This window comes from Podarcis bocagei, assembly GCF_964188305.1.
Source record: "Podarcis bocagei genome assembly, chromosome: 1".
In the NCBI taxonomy this organism is placed as follows: domain Eukaryota; kingdom Metazoa; phylum Chordata; class Lepidosauria; order Squamata; family Lacertidae; genus Podarcis; species Podarcis bocagei.
This window is the reverse complement of record NC_138125.1, coordinates 85,713,257-85,724,228: the sequence shown is the minus strand read 5'-3', so window position 1 is coordinate 85,724,228 and position 10,972 is coordinate 85,713,257. Positions and strand designations below refer to the sequence as shown.

General features: G+C 45.1%; 1 protein-coding gene across 1 annotated transcript; it reads left to right on the top strand.

Moving 5' to 3' along the window:
* Window positions 1-5,719: 5,719 nt before the first annotated feature.
* LOC308592967 (olfactory receptor 8U3-like) lies at window positions 5,720-6,664 on the top strand (the record flags this gene model as incomplete). The annotated part of the gene is made up of 1 exon (XM_081205083.1): window positions 5,720-6,664. The coding sequence occupies one exon, from the start codon at window positions 5,720-5,722 to the stop codon at window positions 6,662-6,664; it is 945 nt and encodes a 314-aa protein (XP_081061209.1).
* Window positions 6,665-10,972: the final 4,308 nt, after the last annotated feature.

Sequence of the window (10,972 nt, the reverse complement as noted above, 5' to 3'; positions counted from 1 at the left end):
TTGCCTTTTCCATTTATTTTCCCTGCAGAAGCCAAGAAAGTGCGCATCTGGTTGGTGGGCCACAGTATAGTCTACTGGGCCAAGAACCGTGCTGTGAGTTCCGGACTGGGGCAAAATTTGAGCCTGCCTTCAAACGTTGAGCTGACTTGGATTGCACGTAGAGGGATGCGCTGGAGCGAATTTGAACCCGCTGTGTTTACGAGGGCTGCTGCCGAGGGGCCTCCCGACGCTTTGTTAATTCAATTAGGGGAAAATGACTTGGCATACCGCAAGGCTATCGATTTGAGATGGAGCATTTTTGATGATTTGGCGCATGTAAAAGCGGTTTACCCAAATGTTACCATCTTGTGGTCCTCGCTGCTTGAGAGGAGGATTTGGAGGGATTGTGTGAGCCCCGCGGGAATCAATAAGGCTAGAAAGGTCTTGGAGCGGGCTGTGGAGCGTAGAGTGGCGGATCTGGGTGGGTGTGTCATAGGTCACCCTGGCATCCAGTTCAACAATGAGGCCCTCTACAGGTGGGATGGCGTGCATCTTTCAGATGCAGGAAATGACATGTGGTTGGGGGACATCAGAGCAGGGATTAGGGATTGGTTGCGGGTTTGAAGGTATTGGCGGCGAGCTTTGCTCGTGTGGCGGTTAGGCATTGGCATGGGGCAATGGTTAGTCAAATGGAGGGGGGAAGGAAGCGCCATCACCTTCCCCCAATGTGAAGGAGTAGTCTGGTAGAGGACTCCGGGGGGCGTGGCCTTGTCCGAAGCCTTGCGAGGTAGGGCCCCCGGCACGCCCCCGAGCGGTGACACCCGTGGGATCCTAGTTGGCGTACTTCAACAGGACTCCCGCGGTTTGTGTTCAACCCTTCCCGGTCACCATGCCGGGTAGTCGATAGGAGCCAATGCCTAAGGCCAATACCTTCAATTTTCGTAATCAATAAAGTTGTGGCCATTTTCGCCCATTAACCTTATATCATTGTGTCCGTGTCTTCATTTCATTGGGGGAGGTAACTTGCCACGCAAAGCCCTTTCTGCCCCTGCGGCGGAGAGGGTGTTGCGGGCAGGATCCTCCTCCCACATCCGCGGGGGCTTCCCTTGCCCCCGCGAGACTTGGGGGAATCCCCGGGCGTGTCTCCCACCCAGCCCGCCAATCGGCGGGCGGGGGAGGCATGGCCCAGGCTATTTAGGGCCAGGCGCGCCCGGGGACCGCCCTCTTTCCCCCTTGCCAGCTGTAGAGCGGTTTTCCCATCCCTCCCACCCTTAGTTTAGCTAGACTTGGCCTTGCTATGGACTCCGGTTGGTCGCCGCAAGGGGCCTGGTAGGAATTTTTCCAAGTTGGCGCAATTTCTTGCCTTTTGGTTTTTTCGCCTACCTCGTAGCAATCGTCACAACTTTCTCGGCATTGGCGGTTAGGCATTGGCATGGGGCAATTGTTAGTCAAATGGAGGGGGGAAGGAAGCGCCATCACCTTCCCCCAATGTGAAGGGGTAGTCCGGTAGAGGGCTCCGGGGGGCGTGGCCTTATCCGAAGCCTTGCGAGGTAGGGCCCCCGGCACGCCTCTGAGCGGTGACACCCGTGGGATCCTAGTTGGCGTACTTCAACAGGACTCCCGCGGTTTGTGTTCAACCCTTCCCGGTCACCATGCCGGGTAGTCGATAGGAGCCAATGCCTAAGGCCAATACCTTCAATTTTCGTAATCAATAAAGTTGTGGCCATTTTCGCCCATTAACCTTATATCATTGTGTCCGTGTCTTCATTTCATTGGGGGAGGTAACTTGCCACGCAACTGGTGTTTCTGCAATCGTTGTAGCACTTCCCTGACATCTCTCACATGTTGCTCCTCATTTTCTGAATATATCAAGACGTCGTCCAGGAATGCTACACAGTTCTTGTAAAGCAGAGACCCCAACACGTGGTGCATGAACGCTTGAAAACAGGCGGAGCCTGACTGTAATCCGAAAGGCATAACGAGATATTCAAAGGCCCCCAGGGGTGTGAACATGGTGGTCTTCCATTCATCTCCCTCTCTCATTCGGATTAAGTTGTAAGCCCCCCTAAGGTCTAGCTTGGTGAAAATCTTTCCCTTCCTCACTCTCGTCAGAATGTCGTCAATTCTGGGCATAGGGAAAGTCACGGGTTCTGACACCAAATTTACCCCCCCTGAAGTCCACTACAAGCCTCGGTTTATCAGTGCCTTTTTTGTCCACAAAAAATACTGGACTACCCCCCACTGCCTTGGACTCTCTTATGAACCCTCTCTTTAGGTTCTTGTCGATAAAGTCCCGTAACTCCTTCATTTCCCTGTCTTACGTGGCATACAGCTTACCCACCGGCAGCTGCGCCCCGGGGAAGCAAATTGATCTGGCAATCGAACGGCCTGTGGGGTGGCAGTTTATCTGCCTCCTTCTCACTGAAAGCCTCCTTCAGATCAGCATATTGTGGTGGCACCTCCCCTTTACCCTCCACTGCAGTGCTAGCCACTCTGGCTACGCTCATCCTTGGCGTTTCCCCGCCTAAGCAGTGCTGCAGGCAGTAGTCAGACCCAAAGCTGATGGTCCTCTGATGCCACGCCACCACCGGATCATGTTGCGCTAGCCAGCTCATCCCTAATATTATTGGGGGACCCGCTAATGAGGCCACGTGGAAGGAAATTGTCTCTGAGTGCCTAGACACTCTCATTCTCATCGGTGGGGTCTGGTGTGTAACTTCCCCCCCATCAGTTCCCTCCCATCAATGGTGGTGACTTGCAGAAGTGTATCCAAAGGTAGCAGGTGAAGCTGATGCTCTAAGGCAAAGTCCCTGCTAAAAAAGTTGCATGAGCTTCCTGAGTCCAGCATACCCTGAACCCTCACTGGGTGCCCATTAGGGAGTTCTAGTACCACCTCGATGGCAATTGCGGCTCTTGGAGAATCTGGTTTGGACACATTCATTGGTTGTTGGCTCGGCTGCTGTGCCCGCTGATTGGCAGCCAAGCGTTTCCGTTTCCCTGCTCCAGAGTCTGGGGTTCTTCCTCCTCGCCTCCCACGGCCCCCACCATTCCTTGCCAGGCCTTTCTTTGTGGGCAGACTCTGGCAAAATGTCTTGCCCGTTGGCAAAGGAAACATTTCTTGGTCGTTTTTAAATCCTTTCCCTCCTTTTTGCGACTCTCGCTGGAGTTTGAAACTTCCTGGGTGCGCGCACCGCCTATTTCCATTGGCTCCGCCGGCGGGGAAGGCTGCCTAGGTAGTCTAGGAATGCGGTAGTCATGACAACGCTGCTCTCTCCCTTCCCGCCTCTCTTGAGCCTGCGCTTCCTGTCTTACGCCAATCGCAAGGACTGCCTTGGTCAGCTGATCCATAGACTGTGGGCAGGGTGCGCGCGAAAGCTCATCTTTGACTGTTGGTGACAACCCCTCCTCAAATAGCATTTGTACGGGCTCCGAGTCCAGCTGCCACCCCAGGCGATGAACTATCATGGCAAAACGTGACCAATAGTCTCTAACTGACCCTTCTCCCTGCTTACAGTTCAGCAGTTCCCGTTTGGTCACACTCTCTTGCACATCGCTACTGAACATCGCGTCCATCGCCTGAAAGAATTTTGGTAGATCCTCCATGGCATCATTCTGCGTCGCCATAAGCGGTCGAATCCACTCTCTCACCCCGTCCTGCAAGTGCCCTACAATATAAGCAACTTTGGCTGCGTCATATTCAAAATCGTTTTGCTGCAGCTTCAAGGCATATTCTATTTCTGTTCTAAACGCCCCATACTCTTGAGGCTTTCCCCCAAACTTGTGCACCAGTCCCAGTACCTTCCTTGCTATGGGGGTGGGTTTCCCCTGAGCATCCTGAGACCGTCGTTCGTCCAGCCTCGCCGTCAGGATGGCTATGTGCTCTTCCATATCGCGGTTTCTCTCCTCCAGTGATTGGCCTCCAGCCGCCCCTCTCATGGCTCCAACTTCTCTGATCTTACTCATGATGCCCCCCCTTCTGCTTGTTGCGCACGAGCAACTTTCAGTGACAGACAGATTGCTATAATGGTTGGGATTTACTCGTGCGTAATCCTGCTCCGTTTGAGCATTAGATTGCCTGGTTAAACCCTCCGGACTGCACAGCCCATCTCAGCGTGGCTGCCCTTAGTCACTCGTAGAATCTGTCTGTGGGTGTTTCTTAAAGCGTTGCCAACATAAGAGTTGTTTGACGCCCAATCGTCTCCGCCTCTCACTGCGCGGGAGTCTCCTGCGCAAGGTGGGCGTGGGCAGCGGGGTGCTTGGGCTCTCCTCACTAACTTCCAACGAAGAGTCCTGGAGCCCCTGCACCTCCCTGTCCCGTTGCTCTCCTGGATCCCTGGTGTTACACTCATTCTCTTCCCCTTCTTCCCAGCTGATTCTCCCCCTAGCGCTGGGACCTTCTCCTGCAGAATCAGAGACCCTCTCCTTCTCCCGTGCCTCTGATGGCAGTTCCCTGACACACAGATAATAATAATACAACTGATACAGTGGGTTTTTTCCAGTGGGTACTCAAAGGGATGCAGTACTATCATCTCTTTTTGTTGTGGTTAAAAAGTGTGGCACTTGCTGTAACAACTTCTAGAAAAAAAAAAGCATTGCAACTAAAGTTTTGTCATAATGTTTCTTTTCTCCAAGATGGGGAATTCTCAAAATGCTCCAGAGATTAAACCCCAAAGGCCATAAAAGTGAATGAAAAACAGCTCCCGCACACTCAAGTAGCATTTGCTTTTGAATTCAAGGAAGAGCATCATCTCTCTTCCTTCACGGCTTCCCATGATAAGGATCAGACAGGTAAGAAGGGCAGGAGCAAAGTTAGGATTGGTCCCAGAAAATGTTGGCCACTGCAACTAAAAACAGTTCTCAGCAGAACTGGAACCCTCTCTTTCCTTCCAGGATCCTTCAGAGGCAAAGACCTTCCCTTCAGCATTAACTCTCACAATAGCCACATAGCTTTTCATAAACTTTACCCCAGATTTAGACAACTGGTGGGAGATTTTCCTTCTCCTTTCACATTTTGTGGTCACTATAACACTAGCTATGTAACCTGGAAGCAATTTCATGTACCCATTTCTAATTTGATCAGTAAATAAATGTTGTAAAGACTTCAATAGGTCCATCCCTTGGTTGTCTAGTAAGATATGTGAAAAATACACCTTTCCCATAGTCAACATTCTAATAGTTTTTAATACTGATATTAAATTGACCTGTTTCATAAAGATTTTTGCACACAGTATTTTTTCCAGCTGAGTTTTCTTCTAGAATGATATTTTTAATCATATGCTAAAAACATGAGAAACAAAAGCATCCTTTGAAGTAAAAATAAATAAAAAATGTAGTGAGTGGACTTTGAATTTAATATGCTTCTTGCATTTTATTTCTTTGTTAATTAAATTTATATGCTATCCTTCCTCACACAGGAACACAGGACAGCAAATAAGAAATGATAAAACAACAAAAACATATCCAGTATAAATACAGAATATTTCATAGTGATGAACCTTTAGATTAATCTGGTTCTCTTTCAAACCAATTACAGAATCATTTAAGTCATCCAGATCTCTCTATCCAGCTCACAAGACTCTACCCAGACCATGCACAGAGGTGTCAACATGAAGCCTTTACTCTTCATTGACAAAATATTATGGCAACAGATAATCTTGTTCAAAGCTGATTTTTGAGTCAACAATCTTGTATCCACTACCATCTTCCCCAATTCTTAGCGGTAAAGCATGATCTCAAAGGAATGGAGAAAGGAAATTACACTTTGGTATCAGAGTTCATCCTCCTGGGATTCACAGACCACCCAGAGCTGCAGATCCTCCTCTTTGTGGTGTTTCTCACAATCTATGTTGTCACCTTGATGGGGAATTTTGGCATCATCCTCATAATCCGGCTCGAAGTGCGACTCCACACTCCCATGTACTTCTTCCTCAGTCACTTGTCCTTTATTGACATTTGTTATTCTTCATCCATCACACCCAAATTGCTCGTGGACATCATCTCTGAGGCCAAAGGAATTTCTTTCTCTGCTTGTGCAGTACAGATGTACCTCTTTATTAATTTAGTGGTGGCTGAATCTTACCTTTTGGCTGTGATGGCATATGATCGCTACGTGGCCATTTGTAATCCCTTGCTGTACACAGTGGTCATGTCTAGAAAGCTCTGCACCCAACTGGTAGCTGTTTCTTACATGTGTGGCATGGTTTGTGCCCTAGTTCACACTTGTTCTGCTTTTCGGCTAGTTTTCTGTGGGCCAAATGTCATCCATCACTTTTATTGTGACATTTCCCCAGTGTTAGCCTTATCCTGCTCTGACAACAGCATCAATAAGATGTTACTTTTCATTTTTGCTACCTTTGAGGAGACTAGCACCATAGTGATCATTCTCATGTCCTACATTTTCATTATTATATCTGTATCCAGGATTCGCACCAATGAAGGGAAATACAAAGCCTTCTCCACTTGTGCCTCTCACTTCACAGCCATCACCATATTCCATGCTACCATTCTCTTCATATATTGCCAGCCAAATGCTAGCCATTCTTTGGAAAGAGACAGAATTGCTTCTGTATTCTACACAATAGTGATCCCCATGTTGAATCCCCTGATTTACAGCCTGAGGAACAAGGAAGTGAAAGGTGCCTTCAAAAGGCTGATGCGCCTCAGGTTGCATGTGGATCTAGGGTAGAGGAGCCCTCCCACCTTAGCTCCCCAATGTTGTTGAACAACAGTGGCTAGCATGGCCAAGGGTCATGGATGCTGGGAGTTGTAGTTGAACAGCATCTAGTGACCCAAGACTAGGAAAGTGCTAAATTCGAGGATCTTTGTTTGCTGTTCTGGTGACCAGCTGCAGTTGCAACGTGGACAAAGTTATTCCTTATGGTCATATGTTCATAAAAAGTGTTCTTTTTCCAGAAGAGGGTCTAAAAGATGCATGCATGCAACCAATATTGAGATCTATACCATATTTTCCAATAACAGCTGGATATATCTATGTATGTATTCATTTTAGAACATTGCAAAATAAAACTAGAAATATGAATCAAACTTAGAATGGGAACAGTATTTATTTGGGAACCATTGTTCCACATTTAAAAATATGGTAGATTTTGATGACCACCTTTATATTATGAGGCTGAAGAAGGCTTATTTGATTAGGAAGGGGAGTAGCACCAAAACTGCAGAAGGCCATGAAGGCATGCACAATACGTTATGCAACTTTGGCAAAGGTTACATTCTGGGAGTTTGCACACAAAGGCAAAGTACTGTGATGTCAGGAAGACCCCAGGAACCACCCCTGCATGATTATCCCAACTTTTGGGGCTGTGGGAGGCTTGCAGGGCCATCCAGGATCTCGCAGGAGCTTTCCACAGCCTTCTAGAGGCCTTGAGTGTCCTCCTCAGAGCCCAGTAAGCAGGTTAAGGTCTTAAAAGTATTTCCAGTGTGAAAAGACTTTGTAAGACCTCCACCTTGCTTACCGGACCCTGGAAAGATTGTGTGAGATCTCAAATGTCCTGTTCTGACTGTTTCCCTCCTGTTCTCCATTTATTTTCCTGCCACACATGCAAAGCCACCACTGTAAATGATGCATAAGTTGCAGGTCTATTGTATTGCCTGAATGTGTCTGGGCTGAAGACTGCTCAGAACTGTACAAAAGCAGATGCCTTTTTCTGGGCAGCTTCTCCCGGGGTAGGTGGGGTGTGGGTTGGGTGTCTCTCCAAAATCTCTCATCTCAAAATCACAATTAATATTGGGGAAAATTTTGGAGGGCAGAAAAAAATATCATGAAAGTTGTTCCCATTTCTGTTGTAAAAGGTATCATGGAAACTCTATTCAGTAGGTAAAATTTATCAGTGCAAGCTGCTCTACAGATTATGACACTTGCTACATGCAATATTTGAAGCCTGTTTTCAAGTGACTTCTACACTGTAATCAATGATCATACAAGAATGGTGTAGGTAGAATGAAAGTGTGGCTCTAGATCTCATGCAGCTTGGCCAAGGAAAATCTGCCTCCAGCGGCTGAAGAAATTATTAATGGGTTTACCCTGAGTTAGACAAACACAGAATACAACCCAATCATGAGAACGTTTCATGGATATTAATTGATGATTTTTAATTTTGTATTATTTTCCTTGAATGAGGTTCTAAATAATAGAAAGGCAGAATCATACCCCTAAAGATTCAGTATTCCCTTGACATTGCTTGCATACCTGTGGTTTTAATTGCTGCAGACAAATAAATAAATACACACACATATCTATAGAGGAAAATAAGCAGCTATAGCTAGGAATTTAGTTAGACACACACATCTTATTTCCCTCTCAAATGAGCTTGTTAGGTTGATTCTCCCAGGGACAGATTATGCAGCATTTATTTTCCTGACCCATGTGGTCCTTTTGATGTAGATCTAGCCATGATTATCCATGGAATAGTCCCCACTACCACCCAAACACACCAGAGCACATTAGTTTTTGCCATATTAAAATGCTGGTCAAATAAATGCTTTTATTCAAAACCACGGGCATGTCTCTGACAGGGCAGAAGTCCAGCTCGCCGAGGGCAGTTAGCTGTCATTACACAAACTATAAATATTGTTATCATGTTCTCTCTCTCTCTACATATGGACTGTGTAATTTCCCTATACATGCAACAAGCAGTTTTTAATAAGGCATACTGGGTATTAGCTAAAAGCCCAATTACAGCTTTACTTTAAAGTGGGCAATCAAGAAAGTTACAAGAATAAAGCAACAAAAGAAAAGAAAAGAAAAGAAAAGAAAAGAAAAGAAAAGAAAAGAAAAGAAAAGAGAGTGAGTCACCATGTCACCTCAACCTCTTGGCTTACCTTAGCTCCATGTAGGAAAGCAATAGCAAGGCCGACACCAGGGGGTTGGCTCCACACACAGCCCTGCTCACTTTCCTACCATGAGCTGGCGTTATATGTCAGGGATGTGTATACCTGTGAAGAGATCCAAGATTTAAAACCTCAAAGCCAAAGTGAGAGCATTTGGGTCAAAATTAAGGGAGAGAAGAATAACAGTGACCTCATTGTGGGAGCTTACTATGTGGGACATAGATGATGCCTCCCTGGAACAGATGGCCAAGCATGCAAAACGACAACATTTGTTACCCACCGTTAGAAAACATTTCATCCTCTCATACACACATCAAGGCTTGCCTGACACCTTCACTACATATCTTTAGGTGCCAGGTGAAAATGTTCCTCTGTAACCCAGCGTTTGGCCTTTTAAATGTGTGTGGGGGGTGTTTTGGGGTTTTTTATGGGGGTTATTGGTTTGTTCTTGTTTTATTATGTATTTTGTGTTCTCACTTTGTATTTTGCATGTTGTGAACTGCCCTTTGGTAAAAGGTGGTATACAATGTGCAGGGCTGGATTTAGGTTTGATGAGGCCCTGAGCTACTGACGGTAATGGGGCCCTTTATATGTCCAGCTGTCCTTTGTCAACAACAAATTGTCACTTTTTTGTGTTGAATATATGCTATATGGTAATTTATGGACCTAATAGCTATCTAAAGCCATTTGCACATGTTGCCATGCAACCAGTCCATGCAGAATGTAGGCACCCTATATATAGAAATGATAAAACCAGTGATATTCTAGGGAGAAGGCTAGCAGGCGGGGCCTATTACTTACATCATAGGAGCCTACACAACACAAAACACTGTTGCTGTATGTAGGTTTTATTTTATTTGTTTTTTATCTTATATTTTGGAAATGTACATCCAGTTTTTTCCCTTTATTTTTTTATATGATTTTTATTAATTTTCCAATAAAGACAAATTTATAACATCATTAAACATCAAAAACTCATCACATATCTTTTTTCTTCTTTTAGATTTCCATCAACAGGTCTGATAATTTTCCGTAATTATCACAAATCTTCACATTTCTTAATTTATATTGCACTATACATATCTTATCTTACCATGTTGTTTAAACAATATTTCTACCAAATCTTCTTACAGAGGTTCTTAAAAACTTACAAACGTTATATCATTATCACAAATATTTTTAATATATTCTGTAAATTTACTCCAGTCCTCAGTGAATCTTTGGTCTCGTCGGTTGCGAATTCTCCCTGTCAATCTGTCCAGTTCCGCGTAATCCATTAATTTCAATCTCCATTCTTCAATTGTAGGCATTTCTTCTTGTTTCCATTTCTGGGCCAAAAGAGTTCTGGCTGCTGTTACTGCATACAGGAATACTTTCTGATCGTTCCTTTTTATTTCACCACCTAATATTCCTAATAGAAATGCTTCTGGTTTTTTAACAAATGTATATTTCAGTATTTTCTTTATCTCATTATATATCATTTCCCAGAAGCACTTCATTTTTTACATTCCCACCACATATGATAAAATGTCCCTTCTTTCTCCTTGCATTTCCAACATTTATTACTCACCTTATACATCTTACTTAATTTAACTGGTGTTATATACCATCAATATATCATTTTCATAACATTTCCCTTTAAATTTTTTTGGGGGGCAAGAGAGGCTTCTTTAGCTTATATGGAATCATGGGACGGGTTATTAGGGACTGCGCTGCAGAATTAGCTGGCGTATTTACGGACATTTTAAACCTATCCCTGGTGCAGGGTTTTGTCCCTACCTGCCTGAAGACATCGATTATAGTGCCAGTCCCCAAGCAGTCAGTGGTGGTATCTCTCAATGATTATAGACCAATAGCCCTAACATCTGTCGTTATGAAATGTTTTGAGAGACTGGTGCTAGATCATATTAAGGCTGGTCTTCCATCCACTTTAGACCCGTTCCAGTTTGCATACAGAAGAAACAGATCTACTGATGATGCTATTTCCATCGCTGTCCATACTGTATTGAGTCATCTAGAACGACAGGGAACCTACGCAAGGCTGTTGTTTGTGGACTACAGTTCTGCCTTCAATACAATTCTGCCAGACAGGTTATTTCTTAAAATGACCAATTTGGGTATACATCAGAAGATCTGTCTGTGG